Here is an 18218-nt window from a genome sequence, read left to right on the forward strand (position 1 = left end):
GGCAGACCCTTCCCTGCATATGAAATGGCATTACAGTAGCAAGCAGGAATATGTAGACTTCAGTCTACATCTGATACTTTGGGCTTGTTTAGGAGTCTGACAATCGGCACAAGGTTATTAGAAAAAGTAAGCAAATCTATACATTGTTATAGATGGGCTATATTAATGGATCATCTAGAAAACATTTATACAAAGAAAAAGTACAATGTCCCTTGAACATAGATTTTTATATGGTTTATTTATATAATTCTTTAAGTTGATGTTAACTTAATTGTATAAGACTTAGACATTTACATAACAACCATAGATGTCCATAATGGGCCATTAAATAAATGGGTCACTCTTATGTACCAGATAATTCTGTAAATATATTTGTTTTATGTTCTTTTCAGAAGAAACGAGAACCAATTATTTAATGTATGTAATGAAAATATTCTCAATAGTTAGCTCTACTAACCAATTATATATTTTATTCCTCACCTGGATAACCATTTGTGCTTTAGCATTAAAATGTAAACATGCATGCTTAAAGGGATATTTGAAATTTACATGTATTGTCAAAAATGCTTCTAGTAAAATGTATCACTGTTTATGGTTAGCATTTTTCTCTGCACGTGCATGTGAAGCATAGCTAGATACTCTCAGGACACCAGCATTTTAAATACTCCAGCTGCTCAGTGCTTGAATCATGTCAGCAATTAACAAATTGAATCATAACCAGATGGTACAAGCACCTTAGGCTCTCTGAGCAAGTGTTGTGTTTAAAATGCTGGTGCACGGTGCATACCTAAATACACTTTTGAAACAGCTATAGCTTTTATTAGAAGCATTTTTGTTAATACATTTATATTACAAAAATGCTTCTATTCAAAACCGAAATGCATCCTTGTGGATTCTAATTTTCGCTGGAATATTCCTTTAAAGTGACTGTAAACCAGTTGTTTTCCTGAGAATATATTTTATTGCACAAACTGTTCTCAGGCGATGCTACTGCCCCAATCAATATTCAAATGAGGTTTTAGCATCTCCTTGAGTGCTTCTTTACTTAAAGGGACAGTAAAGTCAAACTGAACCTTCATGATTCAGATACAGCATGTCATCTCAAACAACATTTCTTTTTTCTTATTCACCTTGCACTCTTGTTATCCTTTGTTGAAAAGTTGACCTAGGTAGGCTCAGGATCTACAATGCACTACTGTGAACTAGCTGCTGATTGGTGGTTGTGTGTGAGTGTATATATATATATATATATATATATATATATATATATATATATATATATATATATATATATATATATATATATATATATAATCAACTCCCCTTATGTGTTCAGCTAGCCTCTAGTAGTGCATTTTTGCTCCTTCAACAAAGGATACCAACATTATTAAGTAAACTGCTTAATTGTTTAAAATTGTATGCGCCATCTGAATCATAAAAAAAAAATTCATGTCCCTCTAGCCATTCTGGCCATCCATAGCCAACAGTAATTTTTTACTTTTATTATATTGTTACCAGCTGAACCGCTTGCTCCTTAGACGGAGAGCATGCAGCTGTGCTTCTGCTACATATGATTTATGCTTTTCGATAATGGAATCTAGCTGTGCTACAGTAGAGTGTCATGTTCTGCTCGCTATGTGAAGCAGGTGGTATGGCTTGTGATTGGCTGTACAACAACCTGATAACAAGCAAATGAGGGAAAAAGGAACTACGGCTATGGACAACTGGATAGGCTAAATTTATAAGCATCCACAAGGGTGCTAAAAGCCCATTTACCTGTTGATTGGCACAATGGCATTAGCCCTAGCTCACACTGAGCAGTGCACTAAAATATATACAGTGTCCCTTTAATGCAAAACACAGGTACTAATACACATGTAAATAAACATTATTTTTTGCCTTTCCTGCTTATGATTGCTTCCATATTTACATGCAACTCATTCTAAATGGACAAACTAATACTTTGGTGTTTCTACAGGGACTCCTAGCCTTGGAAGGGGAACTGACACCTATCCTGGTTCAGATGGTAAAAAGTGCAAACATGAATGGTTTGTTGGATAGTGACAGTGACTCTCTCAGCAGTTGCCAGCAAAGAGTGAAAGCTCGGCTCCATGAAATCATGCAAAAGGACAAGGAGTTCACTGAAGAGGACCAGGAAAAAGTAATGTATCTCTGAGCTCTAGGCTACTGACTTAAAAGCACCTCTAGGTCATCCATACATTAGTGTATTGTGCTAGTCTCAGGCATCTTCAGTGTTTGCCAGACGGTAGATGATATGATGCACATATCAGAGCATACATAAAATTTACCATTAACCCTTTCTTGTGTTGGTAATCTTATAAATTACATATACTGAATGCTTGAACCAAAGGCCGTTAACATGTGCTTCAGACAGGCTTTAGTAATGATAGCACAATCTAAATGCACATGAAGCAAGAGATAAATAAATATAATGATCAATGGGTTAGTATCATCCCATCACTAGGGAAAAGGCGGAAAATAGGACCAAACATCTGGACTGTAATCTGTCCTGTTCACGCCCACTTCTCTCTTCCTCCAGTTGTTTGAAGTTGCAGCTTGGACAGTTTTAATTTCTTAGGATCTTTACTCTCCTTACATTACTCTCCCTACTGGAGGATTCCTAATTTGCTATTAAAACAGTAATATATTACAGCGCCTACACATAAACCATCACATACTCCCCAAAAGGTCCCCTAAATACCCTAAAAATAAGAAGTTAACGCAAAGATAGGGAGTGCCTAAAAAATGCTTAAGTGATATTACACAGATAAACTAATAATATCTAAAACGGTTTATTACACAAATATGAAATAGGTGCATATATAACAAAAGGGTACCCTAATGTGTTGAGAAAAAAAAAGAATAATTAAATGAAAAAGTCCCAAAAAAGTGTGTCCAATGGAAAAAAGATTGTATCCAATTAGTAGTGATAATCCAAAAAACTCTTATGGGGCTATATCCATCCCAAAAGAATATGGTGTTGACGTTAATGTATATAAAAAATATGTTTCCTAGGTGATAGGAGGTGATCCCAAAAATTGTGCAAAAATATCCAAAATATATTAAAGGAAAATGATATCTCCAAAGTGAGCTCCAAAGTAATGTCTCTGTGTATGTACTGAATAAAACACCTATATATAAAAAAAACTAACAGTGCAATAATGTAAATGATTCCTAGTAACCCTACTAAAAGATGAGGCTTACCAAACAAACATTAGTGTATCCTAGAAACTCTAGCAGTATAATATCAACGTGTTTCAGCCCTAGATGGGGGCCTTTTTCAAGAAATGCGTTATTATACTGCTCGAGTTTTCAGGATACATTAATGTTTGGTAAGCCTCATCTTTTAGCAATAATGTCAGACACAAAGCTGGACCTACAAACCCTTCCTGAAAATGTTGAGTTCTGGAACTTCTTTTATACAGAGAGCATCTTGTTCACTGCCTTTTTCAGTGGTTTAAGTATACAGGATACATTTTACAATGTGATTCATCTTTCATTTTTAGCTGTAGGTTTTTTAAGTCTCTACAGTGCATGTCCCTGGAGCAGATCATCAGTTTCTGTATACGCTTAGCCTCCATCATCTCTGTGCCCATGAATGGTACCTGCATCCTTTTGTTTTTAGATCTCCTCGCTTTTAATCTGTATTCACAGTCTTCCTATATGGCTCCTAAACAGACAACATTAAAAATCATCCAGTAGTTTTCATTAGAAACAGACACATAATGCTTAATGTATCACTGTATACAGAAAATAGTGCTACTGTTTCCTACTAATCTGTTGTAAACTATTTGAATAACTTATACATCATCTTTACCAGAATTATTTTGCTGTTTGAGACTGCTATGTATTTATTTTTCATTCTGGAACATTTTGTTTAGAGAACTAATTTATACTGGGACTTTGTATTCATATGTATGCATTAGTTCTCTAAACAAAATGTTTCACGTTAAAGAGGAGCTTTAGAAGTCTGAATGGGTTAGACAAGTCTTCAAAGAGTCTTGAGTGAATTTAACGTTTGAGCAGGTGGCCATAGAAGCTCTGAAGCAGTTTTCGGTGTTGTTTTTTTTTTAAAATTTTTTTTTTAGTTTGGCTGTTTTTTAGTAGTGTTTTCCCTGTTTGGCACAAGACCATATTTTTCTTCTTTGCAGTGCTTTATCACAGATCTATCATTAATTGGTCATCTTCTGCTACAATGAACTATTGTGGCAAAATTACTTTCTTTCATATAGGTGGAGAGAGTCCACGATTTGTTACATATGGGATATACATTCCTACCAGGAGGAGGCAAAGTTTCCCAAACCTCAGAGCCTATAAATACCCCACCCACCTTACTCATATCTCAGTTTTAAACTTTACCTCCTTTGGAGGTGGTTCAAAGTATGATGTGCTTAAGATATGTGCTTCAGTGTTTATTGAAGTCTGTTTTCCCCTCAGAGTTACAATACTTGTCAGAGGGATGTTTGGGGAGTTTCTGCCTTTAGACACCGTGTTGTAAAACCTCTGGTAGTCTTTTTAAGGCCCTCTGTAAATTCAATCGCATTAAGTCTCTTTCTGCCTCCCTTTACAGATCTACATACTTCTATCTTCTACCTCTGCTGATAGGCTTTTCAGTACTGGCTGCCTGTCTGCTTATAGTGGACATGTGTCTAAAAAATATCAAGGTAAGTATATATTTATTATTAGACATGGCTTTTTTTGGGCACTTGATAAAAGCTTAGTTTTATATTTGTTATATAGGTAACCCGGGGACAACCATAAGGATGTTTTTATCTGGAAAATGGAGCTATGGGAAATGTTAGGGCTCTGATCGTAATAGTAATTTATTTTTTACATATTAAGCGTTATGCTTAACAGAGGGTACTTACAGTTTCTCCAGGGGAAATTTTTTTGGAAAATTCACAAGAGCAGCTGCCGTGTCGTGCCCTTTTTTTTTTTTTTTTAAACCCCCGGTAATGTCATAGTGCGCTGGTGCGGGGTTTTTTGCCGCAAAAATTTTGCACACTTTTCCATCTAAAGGGGAGGAGAGTCCACGGCTTCATTCATTACTTTTGGGAAATAAGAACCTGGCCACCAGGAGGAGGCAAAGACACCCCAGCCAAAGGCTTAAATACCTCCCCCACTCCCCTCATCCCCCAGTCATTCTTTGCCTTTCATCACAGGAGGATGGCAGAGAAGTGCAGAAGATTTGGAGTAGTCTCTTATGGAGGGTAATACTCTTCGCAATGGGACTGGAGTTTTAAGTAGTCCTGTCAGCCTCTCAGTGATAGCCTGGATGAAAGTTAGAGTCCGGAGATGCAGGGAGAGTCTTTCTGCAAAACCATCCCGACTCATATTAACAGCTCCACAAGCAATCAGCGTTGACAAGTTTCGCTGCCTGCTTTCTGCACTCAAGTCCATGTCAGGAGCGATGGTTCTACCTGTCACACTTGAAGGGCTATGTTCCTGTTCCACCGCATTGATTCTGGTAAGATCGTTTCATTTTTTATACATAATGATAACACTTGAAGGGCTATGTTCCTGTTCCACCGCATTGGTTCTGGTAAGATTATTTCATTTTTTATACATAATTATAACACAGAAGACAGGGTCACAGTGTGGCGCCTTTTATCTTAAAGAATCAAGGGTTAATATTCCTAGTGAGGGGATTATTGAACAGGGGGGTTTATACATAATATTGTTTGTGTTATTGCTGCGTTATGTGCCAGATGTGGCTCTGGCAATGGTGGAACTTCAGAATGACTTCTGGGAGTATTTGCGCGGACAATTTTGGTGCGTTTTCTCCTTAGTGTAGGGGCGGTCCTGCGAGGCATCCCAGGTGACCGGGTGTGAGTTTTCACTTCCTCTGTTGATCAGTGGCATAGGAGATGAAGCGGTTTCTGTAGTCCGGGTCATAGGAGGTGGTGAGTGCTCTGGCCATTGGAGGTATAAAGGTGCCTGTTTTTTAAGCTAGTCTAGTCCATAATAAAAGCGCAAGCTATGGAGGGCTCTGACGCGTTAGAGGGTACTCCCTCTTTAACAAAGTCTCATTCCTGTGTTTATTGTGAGATGGTTCTTGTAGATCAGCCTGCTCAACTATGTTCCACATGCCTTGATAAAGTTGTGACATCTAAAACTAAGGGGATGTCTAGTGCTACTGAGCCGTCCACCTCTGAGGGCTCCCCGTTCCGTGAGGTGCGTTCCCTGCTTTCATCTCCGAGTGCACATGCAGCGCCCCAGGGTCCAACCATTACTCCTTAGAGAGAGATTCGTTGGCCTTCAGATTTTGCAGATCAACTGCAAACTGCGGTATCGAAAGTGATCCATGCCTTACCACGTTCTGCTAAGCGTAGGACGTATCATGGCGACCCGACCCAGGGGTTGTCTACGCCTATGGAAATATCAGAGGCGTTATACAATGACAAGGCCCACTCCGACTCTTCAGAGAAGGCTCCTTCTGGGGCGGAGTCCGTGTCATCTTATCCTCTGGCTGCGGAGGAACCTGACTTTAGGTTTAGGATGGAGAATTTGCGCGTTTTGCTAAAGCAAGTGTTTGCTACTCTGGAGGTCAAGGAACCAAAGCTTCCAGAGCAACCTTAGATTCTGAAGCTTGATAAGGTATACGAAGACAGGGTGGTGCCTCAGACCTTCCCGGTTCCCGTTAAGATGACTAATATTATTAAGAATGAATGGGAGTGATTAGGTTCTTCCTTTTCCCCTTATTCTTCTTTTAAGAAACTGTTCCCTGTTCCAGACTCTCAGCTCGAGCTGTGGGGGACTGTTCCTAAGGTGGATGTTGCCATCTCTACTCTCGTGAAGCGGACTACTATTCCTCTCGAGGATAGTTCGTCATTTAAAGAGCCCATGGATAAAAAGTTGGAAACCATGTTAAGGAAAATGTTTCAAAACACAGGGTTTGTTTTTCAAATGGCAGCGACTGTAGCCGCGATTGCCGGAGCTGCAATATATTAGTGTGAATCCCTGTGTGATATGGTCGAGAGGGAGACTTCCATCGAAGAGATACAGAATAAGATTAAGGCGCTGAAGGTTGCCAATTCTTTCGTTTGTGATGCCAATATGCAAATTATTTGCCTGAACGCAAAGGTTTCAGCATTCTCCGTTTTAGCTTGCAGGGCTCTGTGGCTAAAGTCTTGGTCTGCGGACATGACCTCTAAGTCGAGGGTGTTGTCCCTGCCTTTTCAAGGAAAGATTCTGTTCGGTCCAGGTTTGGATTCGATTATATCCACGGTTACGGGAGGCAAGGGAGCTTTCTATGTCCATGAAAATATTTCTCACAGATCGATGATGGAAGATTGCATCCACCTGTCTGGCCCTTCAGTCTTACTTAAGCCCTTCGGTGGCTTAGTGTATGGAGATGATCGGGCTCATGGTTTCCAGCATAGACATCACCCCTTTCGTCAGGTTCCATCTCAGACCTCTTCAATTGTGCATGTTGAGACAGTGGAAAGGCGATCATTCAGATCTATCACAGCGGATATCCATGGATGCTCGGACCAGGGACTCCCTATCTTGGTGGATTCGTCCGGAGCATCTGTCCCTGGGAACATCCTTCCTGAGACCGTCCTGGGAGATTTTGACCATGGACACGAGTCTGGCAGGATGTGGAGCTGTTTGGGGTGCCAGATTGGCACAAGGAAAGTGGACCCGGGAGGAGTCTCTCCTTCCAATCAATATTCTGGAATTTCGAGCAATCTACAATGCTCTGAGGGCGTTGCCTCCTCTGGGGTCGTTCAGCTTCATCAGATTCCAGACCGACAACATTATCTTGGTGGCTTACATCAACCACCAGGGGGGAACAAGGAGCTCCCTAGCAATGAGGGAGGTGTCTCGGATTTTGGAGTTGGCGGAGTCCCACAGCTGCTCACTCTCAGTAATCCACATTCCATTTGTGGACAACTGGGAAGCGGACTTTCTCAGCAGGCAATCCTTCCATCCGTGGGAATGGTCTCTTCACCCCAAAGTGTTTGCAGAGATTTGTCAGATGGGAAACGCTGGAGATAGATCTCATGGCTTCCAGACTCAATTGCAAGCTACCCCGATACAGGTCGAGGAATCCCCAGGCAGAGCTGATAGATGCCCTAGTGGTGCCTTGAGGATTCAGCCTAGCTTACATTTTTCCACCATTACCACTTCTACCTTGTGTAGTGGCACGCATCAAGCAGTAGTGAGCTTCGGCCATTCTGATTGCTCTTATGTGGACGTGGTTTGCGGATCTGGTGGGGATGTTATCCTCTCCACCATGGAGTTTACCCTGTTGCAGAGATCTGCTGGAACAAGGTCCCTTTCAACATCAAAATCTTGTTTCTCTGAGGCTGACTGCGTGACGATTGAACGCTTAGTCTTAGCCAAGAGAGGTTTTTCTAAAAGTGTGATTGACACTCTAGTTCAGGCAAGAAAGCCAGTCACTCGTCGCATCTACCATAAGGTGTGGAGGCCTTACTTGTCCTGGTGTGAGAGACACGGATATCCTTGGCACAAGGTGAAGGTATCCAGGATTCTGTCTTTTCTCCAAGAAGGTTTGGAGAAGGGTCTTGCCGCCAGTTCCTTACGGGGACAGATTTCGGCTTTATTAGTCTTGTTACATAGGAGACCCGCTGAGCTTCCTGACATTTAATCTTTTGTTCAGGCTCTGTCTAGAATCAGACCTGTCTTTAGGCAGTCTGCTGCCCATGGAGCTTAAACTTGGTCCTTAAGGTATTGCATATTGTTCCGTTTGAGCCTATGCATTCTATTGACATTAAGATTCTGTCCTGGAAGGTTCTCTTTCTTTGGGCCATTGCATCGGCACGCAGAGTATCTGAGCTGGCTGCCTTGCAATTTGAGCCTCCTTATCTGGTCTTTCATGCCGATAAGGCTGTTCTTCGCACCAGTTTGGGGTTTCTTCCCAAGGTGGTGTCTAACCATAACATCAATCAGGAAATAATTGTTCCTTCTCTGTGTCCTAACCCTTCTTCTTCTATGGAGAGGTTACTTCATAATCTGGATGTGGTTCGGGCCTTAAAATTCTATCTACAGGCTGCAAAGGATTTCAGACAGTCTACATCTCTTTTCGTGGTATATTCAGCGAAGCGCAAGGGGCAGAGGGCCTCTTCTACTTCTTTGTCCTTTTGGTTGAGGAACTTGATTCGCTTGGCCTATGAGACAGCGGGACATAAGCTTCCTCAGAGGATCACGGCTCATTCAACTAGAGCTGTGGCTTCGTCTTGGGCCTTCAAGAATGAGGCCTCTATGGAGCAGATTTGTAAGGCGGCTATCTGGTCCTCCTTACACACTTTTACAAAGTTTTACAAATTTGACGTTTTTGCTTCTGCGGAAGCTGTTTTTGGGAGAAAGCTTTTACAGGCTGTGGTGCCCTCAGATTAGGGTTCGCCTTTCTACCCTCCCGGTTTCATTCAGTATCCTCTAAAGCTTGGGTATATGTTTCCCAAAAGTAATGAATGAAACCGTGGACTCTCCTCCCCTTTAGATGGAAAACATAAATTATGCTTACCTGATAATTTTATTTCCATCATGGGGAGGAGAGTCATCGGCTCCCGCCCGTAACTCCGGTGGGCAGACCTAAATTTAATTCATCTTCTGGCACCATTTATACCCTGATATATCTCCTGTTATTCCTTGTTTCCTCGACAGAATGACTGGGGGATGAGGGGAGTGGTGGAGGTATTTAAGCATTTGGCTGGGGTGTCTTTGCCTCCTCCTGGTGGCCAAGTTCTTATTTCCCAAAAGTAATGAATGAAGCCGTGGACTCTCCTCCCCACAATGGAAATAAAATTATCAGGTAAGCATAATTTATGTTTTGAAATTTAAATAGACTCCCTCCAGTATCTTTCTCGCCCTCATTTTTCATATAGGGGCTTCAAACTGTCATCAAGAAGCGCTCTATATTTAATGTTTTTATCAGCATTTCTTTATTTAGCATTTTTACTTTAGCTCAAACTTTTCCAAATCTCAATTTTTTTTATCAATCTAGGATTTATTATTATATATATTTTTTAAAACTTCTGATGTGCCATCTTCAGCAAATTTCTGTGACTCGTGTATAGTATTTTTATCACATCCTAATGATGTATCTATGGCTTCAAATGCTCCTTCTGTTTCAATTTCACAGATGGATACAGATGGCGTACCACCAGCAATGAAGACTTTTATCGCTGCTTCAATTCAGAAGGATCTGACTGAAATTCCGCCTTTAAATAAGCGTAAGAGATCAGTCCATGTTTTACCATCTTCTAGTAAAGTATGTAATGATCAGACTTATACTGATGTATCTTCTCATGATGGTTCCTCTGATTCTGAGGCTCCCCCATCTGATACAGAACCAGATAAATCTTCTTTTTATTTAAGATTGAGCATATTCTCTCTCTTTTAAAGGAAGTTTTAGTCACCTTATGAATTGAAGAAGCTACACCTGAGGATATTCCTTGTAACAGGTTCAATTCTTTTTTCAAATCTACTATTCATCTTCCAGAAATATTTCCTGTGCTTAATGCAGTTTTCAATATTATTTCTAAAGAATGGTCTAAACCTGGTACTTCTTTTAACCCTACTTCTAGATTTAAAACATTGTACCCTTTTTCAAAGATCCTTTAAATAGGAAACTTGAATCTTTTTGAGAAGGACTTATGTACATACTGGTTATGTCCTTAGGCTAGCTATATCTATTGCTGACGTAGCTGCTGCCTCTACTTTTTTTATTTGTAAAGCAGTATTATATTATTAAATTAATACTAAGACTATGTCTTTAGCTGTTCTTTCAAGAAGAGCTTTATAACATAAATCTTAAAATGCTGACATGGTTTCTAAAATTAGATTATTATCTCTTTCTTTTCATGGTAATAATCTTTTTGGTTCACAATTGGATTCTATTATTTCTTCTATTACTTGAGGTAAGTCAGTTTTTCTGCCTCAAGATTATAGATCTAAAGGGAAATTCAAGGCTGCTAATCATTTTCGTACTTTTCGAAACAAACATCAAAAGCCTTTCCCCTCTCCAAAAGCCCCTGGCTCTACTTTGAGACCTTCTTTCAATTGGAACAAATCTAAGCAATTCAAGAAATCTAATCCTGTCCAGAAAACAGCATGAAGGTCCAGCCCCCAGACCAGTTCTTTTGGTAGGGGGCAGATTAAAACTTTTTCAAACAATTTGGTCAGAATCTGTCCAAAATCCCTGGATTCAGAGTATTATCTCTCAGGGATATCGAATTGGTTTCAAAGTCAGACCCCCAAGGGGACGGTTTTATCTAACTCATGTTCTAAAACATCCGTTAAAAGCTCAAGCTATCCTAACATGTGTTTCACATCTAGAACTTATGGGAGTAATTGTTCCAGTCCCTCTTTAGGAACAGGGAAAGGGTTTCTACTCAAATCTATTCATTGTACCAAAGAAGGAGAATTCATTCAGATCAATATTGGATCTGAAAACTCTGAACAGATTTGTGAGAATACCAACTTTCAAAATGGAAACTGAGGACTATTCTGCCTTTTGTTCAGCAAGGTCATTATATGTCCACAATACACTAACAGGATGCTTATCTTCACATCCCTAGTCACTCAGATCATTTTCAATTTCTAAGATTCGCTTTTCTAGAAAACCAGTTTCAGTTGTTTGCTCTTCCGTCTGGCCTAGCAACAGCACCAATAATATTTCAAAGCTTCTAGGTGCCCTTCTATCTGTAATCAGAGAGCATGGTATTGCGGTGTTCCCTTATTTTGACGATATCTTGGTATTTGCTCAATTATTTCATTTAGCAGAATCTCACACAACTCAACTATTGTTGTTTCTTCAAAATCATGGTTGGAGGATCAATTTTCAAAAGAGTTTTTTGATTCCTCAGACAAAAGTCACTTATTTGGCATTCCAAATAGACTCGGTGTCCATGACTTTTTCTCTGACAGAAAAGAGGCGAATAAAGTTAGTTTCAACCTTTCTGAACCTCTAGTCTCTATCATACCCTTCAGTGGCTATGTGCATGGAAGTGTTAGGCCTAATGATTGCAGCATCAGACGCAATCCCCTTTGCTCTTTTCATATGATACCTCTTCAACTTTGCATGTTGCACCAATGGTGCAAGGACTATACTCGAATGTCATAACTAATATTCTTAGATTCCAACACTCGTTTTTCTCTGACGTAGTGGTTAAACCACCAATTTCTTCAAGGGGCTTCCTTTGTTCGCCCTACCTGGTCTGTGATTACAACAGATGCAAGTCTTATGGGTTGGGGAGCAGTATGGGGGTCCCTAACTGCACAGGGAGTTTGGAATGTTCAAGAAACAAAGATTCCGATCAATATCTTAAAACTCTGTGCTCTTTTCAAAGCTCTTCAAGCTTGGCCTCTTTTGAAGAACAAACTTTACCTTTGTTTTCAATTAGACAATATAACAACGGGGGCTTATGTCAATCACCAGGGGGGAACTCAAAGTTGCCTAGCTATTAAAGAAGTATCTCAAATATTTTATTGGGCAGAAACCAATTCCTTTCTAATCACTGCGATTCACATCCCAGGTGTGGACAACTGGGAGGCAGATTATCTCAGCCGTCAGTCACTTCACCCAGGGGAATGGTCTCTCCATCAGGATGTATTCTTACAAATTGTTCAGATCTGGGGTCTTCCTCAAATAGATCTCATGGACTCTCGTCTGAACAAGAAACTTCCCAGATACCTTGCAAGGTTAAGGGATCCTCAGGCAATAATGTTGGATGCTCTAGCAGTCCCTTGGTCATTCCAATGTGCTTACATATTTCCTCCACTAGTTCTACTACACAGTGTGAGTTCAAAAATCAAGATGGAACAATCATCTGTACCTCTGATAGCTCCTTCATGGCCTCTCAGGATCTGGTATGCAGATCTAGCTTGGATGTTCTGCTACCCGCCATGGCATCTTCCTCTAAGACTAAACCTTCTGTCTTAAGGTCCCTTCTTTCATACAGACATAAAATCTCTGAACTTAATGGCGTGGAGATTGAACGCTTAGTTCTCAGTCACAGAGGTTTTTCAGACTCTATAATTAATACTATGATTCAAGCAAGAAAACCTGTTTCCTGGAAAATGTATTATAAGCAGGGCCGTTTCTAGGGGCGGCAGACTGGGTAGTGGCTCGGGGAGCACGTTAAAAAAAAAATCTGTTTTTCGACCATTGTTAATATTACTATTACATTAAAAACTTTATTGATATATACTCATATATTTAAAAAAAAAATCTGTATTTAGCGGTGCTTATCCGCTGACAGTTACCCCCTAACCCCCTCTTTTAACCTACTCATTTTTATTACCAAGACCCTCTAACTGCTTATGGTTCTAGGTTATTTAAACTAAGAATTTACTATCTGTTTTGATACCGTAACTAGACATCTCTGTTCTTTGGTGATTATATTATACTTCCTACCCCCTTCCCCCCCTTTTTTTTTTCTCTCCCTGAAGATGCATTTACAAGTGATTACTCATAACGTGCAGGGTCTTAACTCCCCTACTAAAAGAAGTCTCCTAAGTGCTAGCCTCAGACGTTTCAAAACTAATGTTTTTTTTTGCAGGAGACCCACTGGTCTGGAACCTCTGGTATCCCATATTCATTTAAGCATTTCCCCACCAAACTAGAAGCATCTCACTCTTCCAAATTCAAAGGTGTTGCCATACTAATCAAGGAAGACTTAAAAGTAGAAGTTTTACATACAGAAATTGACCCAGGTGCCAAATACGTTATAGTTATATGTAAATGAAATGACCGCACTTACACACTAGCTAACATATACGCCCCAAACACTAGGCAGATCCCCTTTTTGAAAAATATACTTACTCTAATTTCCAAGGTTCAACAGGGTACCTTGATCTTAGGTGGAGATTTTAACCTAATATGGGATCCACTAGTGGACAGAAAAGGTCTGAAATGACTGCGTTCAGATCGTTCAGTTAGCTCTTTAGCTACTGCATTTAGATCACTAATGGCTCAATATGGTCTATACGACGTTTGGTGGGCTATGCATACTACGGAGAAAGATTATACGTTTTATTCAAACCCGCACAAAATGTTCTCTAGAATCGACTATATATTTGTTGAAGCTGGGACATTAAACGAGATTCACAGTTCAAAGATAGAGGTGATTCCTTGGTCTGATTATGACCCTGTAGTGGTTACCTTTTCCTCTCCCCGACCTTATCCGTACAGTAAATGGAAATATGCTGATTTGTTAGTTTCAAATCCTAAAATCCTCCAAGATATTAAAAAAGATTTACTTGAATTTTTACAGCTTAATAATAATGATCAGACAGAAGTCCAATATGTGGGGGCTTCGTTGAAAGCTTATATTAGAGGTTCATTGATTAAAAAATCAGCTCTCTCCAAGAAAGACGAATTAACCTGCTCATATAGATCCCAACTTAGTATACTAAAACAGAACCCAACACTCGTGGGCGCGAAAAACCTGGAAACCACAAAAGCAGAACTTCATAAACTAGAACTAATTAAGGTTCAATAGACCCTCAGTAAATTCAAACAAAAATTCTACTATCATAGTAATAAAGCTAATACTCTCTTAGCATCTAAACTCAGACTACGACAGGCCCAACGTACCATTCCCTCGATTCTGTATAATAGTAAAATAGCCAAAATAGTCTCCTAAAGATATAGGCGATTCATTTAGATCATACTACACTAGTCTTTATAGTTTAAACAAAGAGTCCTGTGCTAATACTCTTCCTATTGAAGAAATACAGAGATTTTTAGGAGGCCTTGAACTCCCTACCCTAAAAGAAGAGTTAATTATGCCATTGGGTTCCCCTATCACGTTGGATGAATTGAAAAAGGTGACTCTGCAATTAAAAAGAGATAAAGCCCCAGGTCCGGATGGATACACGGGGCAGTTTTACAAGACGTTTGGAGAGCTCCTATACCCCATACTTCTTAAAACATTTAATGCATTTATGTCTACCGGTACGTGTCTTAGGGAATTTCTTGAAGCAGAAATAATAACCATTCTGAAACCAGGTAAGGACTCTCAATTATGCCAAAACTACAGACCTATTTTGTTAATTAAGACGGACATTAAATTATATTCTAAAATATACTAAGTAAGGTTATACATGCCGACCAAGTCGGATTCATTCTGGAGAGAGAGGGCCCCGATAATACCCGTAGACTGACCTCTGTTTTGTTTGAAGTTGAAAGGAGGAAAGTACCCTTCCTGGACCTGTCTCTCGATGCGGAAAAGGCATTTGACAGGGTCAGGTGGGATTATCTGTGGGAGGTCCTGAGGATATTTGGCATCCCTCACCAATTTATAAGAGCTACTCAGGTCCTATACTCAAATCCCTATGCCACAGTAAATGGACCTGGTTTCAAGTCGGCTTCTTTCAATATACTAAATGGCACTAGACAAGGCTGCCCCCTTTCCCCGCTTCTATTCACTTTATCCATCGAACCTCTTGCTCAGTCCATCGGAATAAATGATGATATCTCAGGTATTGAGTTTAATGGTTCCAAACACAAAATAGCTCTTTTCGCGGATGACATCACACTATTGCTCACCTCGCCCGTTAACTCGATGTCAGCGGTTTTTAAGGCTATTGAGAAATGTGCATAGTGCAGTTCCTACAAATTAAATTACACTAAAACTGAAGTTTTACATATTAATATCCCAGTTTCTGAATTATCTCATCTGCACAAATTATACCCTTTCCAGTGGTCTTCTACTTCCATCAAGCATTTGGGCTTTCATCTAAGTCCAAGTTTTGACACAATCATTACCAAAAAAAATTCTGAACGCTTACCTGAATTTAGGAGACTTTTGGAAAGCTGAGAGTTTAAGGAATTCTCCTGGACTGGCAGAATAACGGCAGTCAAAATGTCTCTCCTCCCGAAGCTTACTTACCTGTTTCGATGCGTCCCCCTGTCTATCCCTAGACCTTTACTAAATAAGTTTCAGAGCCTTATCACCACTTACATTTGGTCCGGGAAGAAGCCAAGAATAGCCACCTCTGTCATTCAACAGCCTATCCACAGGGGAGGTTTGGCTCTTCCCAGTATCTTATCATACCACGATGCTGCTAGATTGACCCATCTCATGGGGTGGAGTTTTACAGAAATTACATATAGATGGCAGGAAATAGAGCAATCTTTCTTACCTAAAGGCATCTTGTTGTCAGATTTACCTTGGATTCCCGTCCACATGCGACAAACTTTAAAAATAGTACACCCTCTTATTTTAGACTCTCTAAAACATTGGGATCTCAAAAAGCACATGCCAACTATCTCTCCGCATCCCTCGCCGGTTTATTGAATCCGCAGTGTCTTAGTCTTGTTATCTCAAACTCACATAAGCGCTTGGTCAGATACTGCTAACCTCCTGATCTCTGCACTATATAGAAATGGCACTTTAATTACTTTTGAGAAGGTGAGTCGGAAGTTTTCTCTACCTAACTCACTTCAATTTGAATTTCTTAGATTAACCAGTATTCTCAAGTCATGGGGTCTGTCTGTACAATCTGAACAGACGCCTACCAAATGGGAACAGAGGTGGAATACGGGTAGATCACTTAAAGGAGCTCTTTCTTTTCATTATAGCCTATTGATATCCCCGCTGGAGCCTTCTAAACATAGCCAATACAGAGCTTGGGAAAGAGACCTAAGGGTGGACATAGAGTTTGATGTGTGGCTCAGGGAGCTACTCAGGTTAAAAAAATACCTACACTGTGCGACTTTGTGGGAATTGTATTATACAGTAACTACTAGATGGCACCTGGTACCAGTCACTCTGCACAAATATTACCGAACCACGTCTCCTCTATGCTGGAGAAATTGTGGCAACCTAGGTACACATTTGCATATTTGGTGGGAGTGCCCTAAAATTAGATGCTTGTGGAGAGATGTTTTCCAGATGTTAGGAGCGTTGAGGCTCTCTATAGGTTTTGGACCAGCTTTGGGTCTCCTGCACCATGGATACTCAAATTTACCTGAGGCGGATAGTATCCTAATTTCATACATACTCATTGCTACAAAACTAGCTATAGCTAGAGACTGGAAACAGCCTTCCCCCCAACATTACATAAAGTAAGAGCCATAGTGGACTTCATAAAAAATATGGAAGAGTATGTCTTTAGATCCCTAAATAAGACTGATTTATACCATGAAATTTGGTATAACTGGAACGCTCTTTACTAGGATTAAATTCCTATAGTCCTCTCACCATCTAGACGCTGTCCCTAGGTACATTATTATGCAATCTTCTCCAACCCTCCCCCTTTTTTTTTTTTTTTTTTTTTTTTTTTTTTTGTCCCTTTTCTCCCCCTCCCTTCCTTATTGGAGACGAGAAGACCTAGATGTCCAAGGTATATTCAATAATATGGGTCCTCCTTGTATTAGCTACCTTGCTCCATCAGAGTTTAAGTGGACCAGTAGGCCCTTAATAATAGCTACTTTCGTCTTGCTATATAAATATTATAAAACAAAGATTTCACTTATATATTTAGTGCAGTTTCTTATTATGTTGTTGCTGTTACAAAGTTATTGTTGGGTGAGATTTACCAATGTACTATTGCAGTATCTGCTTGTGACCACTCATTCAATTGCAGTCTTATTGTAATTTACGTAACAGAACTGTATTTGTTCCTTGTATTTGTTATGTCTCTAATAATCCTCAATAAAAGAATATTTATTAAAAAATAAAAATAAAAAAAAAATGCAGAAATTGTCTCTCGTTGATATATCACAGTGTGGAAGAACATTTTGGTATTTTTACTACTATATAAGGCAGTGGCACCACATTATAAATTCTGTAGGTTAAGTCTTGAGATTGCACACAGGAGTCAAGTGCTATTTTTGTTAGAATACATCCTTCCATTACATAATTTATAATTATATTATGTACAAAGTACAATCTCAATTTAACCTTTACATTTAGAGTTTTAGATTAAAAAACAAATCTGTCAAGAAAAGGAGCGTAAATAATGTACTTCACAAGGATGTGTACTTTAAAAAAAAAACAAAAAAACTAAATAATATTAGATTTTTTTTATATATTTATTATTATTATTATTATTATTTTTTTTTTTTTTAAATAATTACTTCCTTTTGCTGCTCCCTAACAACTTATATTTCTTCTAATTAGGCTATTGGCCCATATGTTCAATTGATTTGAATTGTCATAACAAAAACTCCAGCAACATAGGAGGAAGAAAAAATAATTAAAAGTAGAGTTTTCATATAC

At 39.4% G+C, this 18218-nt stretch overlaps 1 protein-coding gene across 3 annotated transcripts in view; it reads left to right on the forward strand.

The window, feature by feature from the left end:
• Positions 1–18218, forward strand: part of PPIP5K1 (diphosphoinositol pentakisphosphate kinase 1) — a 488970-nt gene that overhangs the window by 192596 nt on the left and 278156 nt on the right. For all 3 annotated transcript variants that reach the window (XM_053717727.1, XM_053717728.1, XM_053717729.1), the window contains exon 18: positions 1979–2161. In XM_053717727.1, coding sequence (XP_053573702.1) covers positions 1979–2161 — 183 coding nt within the window. The remainder of the gene's footprint in view (positions 1–1978; positions 2162–18218) is intronic.

The sequence above is a fragment of the Bombina bombina genome, chromosome 6, assembly GCF_027579735.1.
Source record: "Bombina bombina isolate aBomBom1 chromosome 6, aBomBom1.pri, whole genome shotgun sequence".
NCBI lineage: Eukaryota > Metazoa > Chordata > Amphibia > Anura > Bombinatoridae > Bombina > Bombina bombina.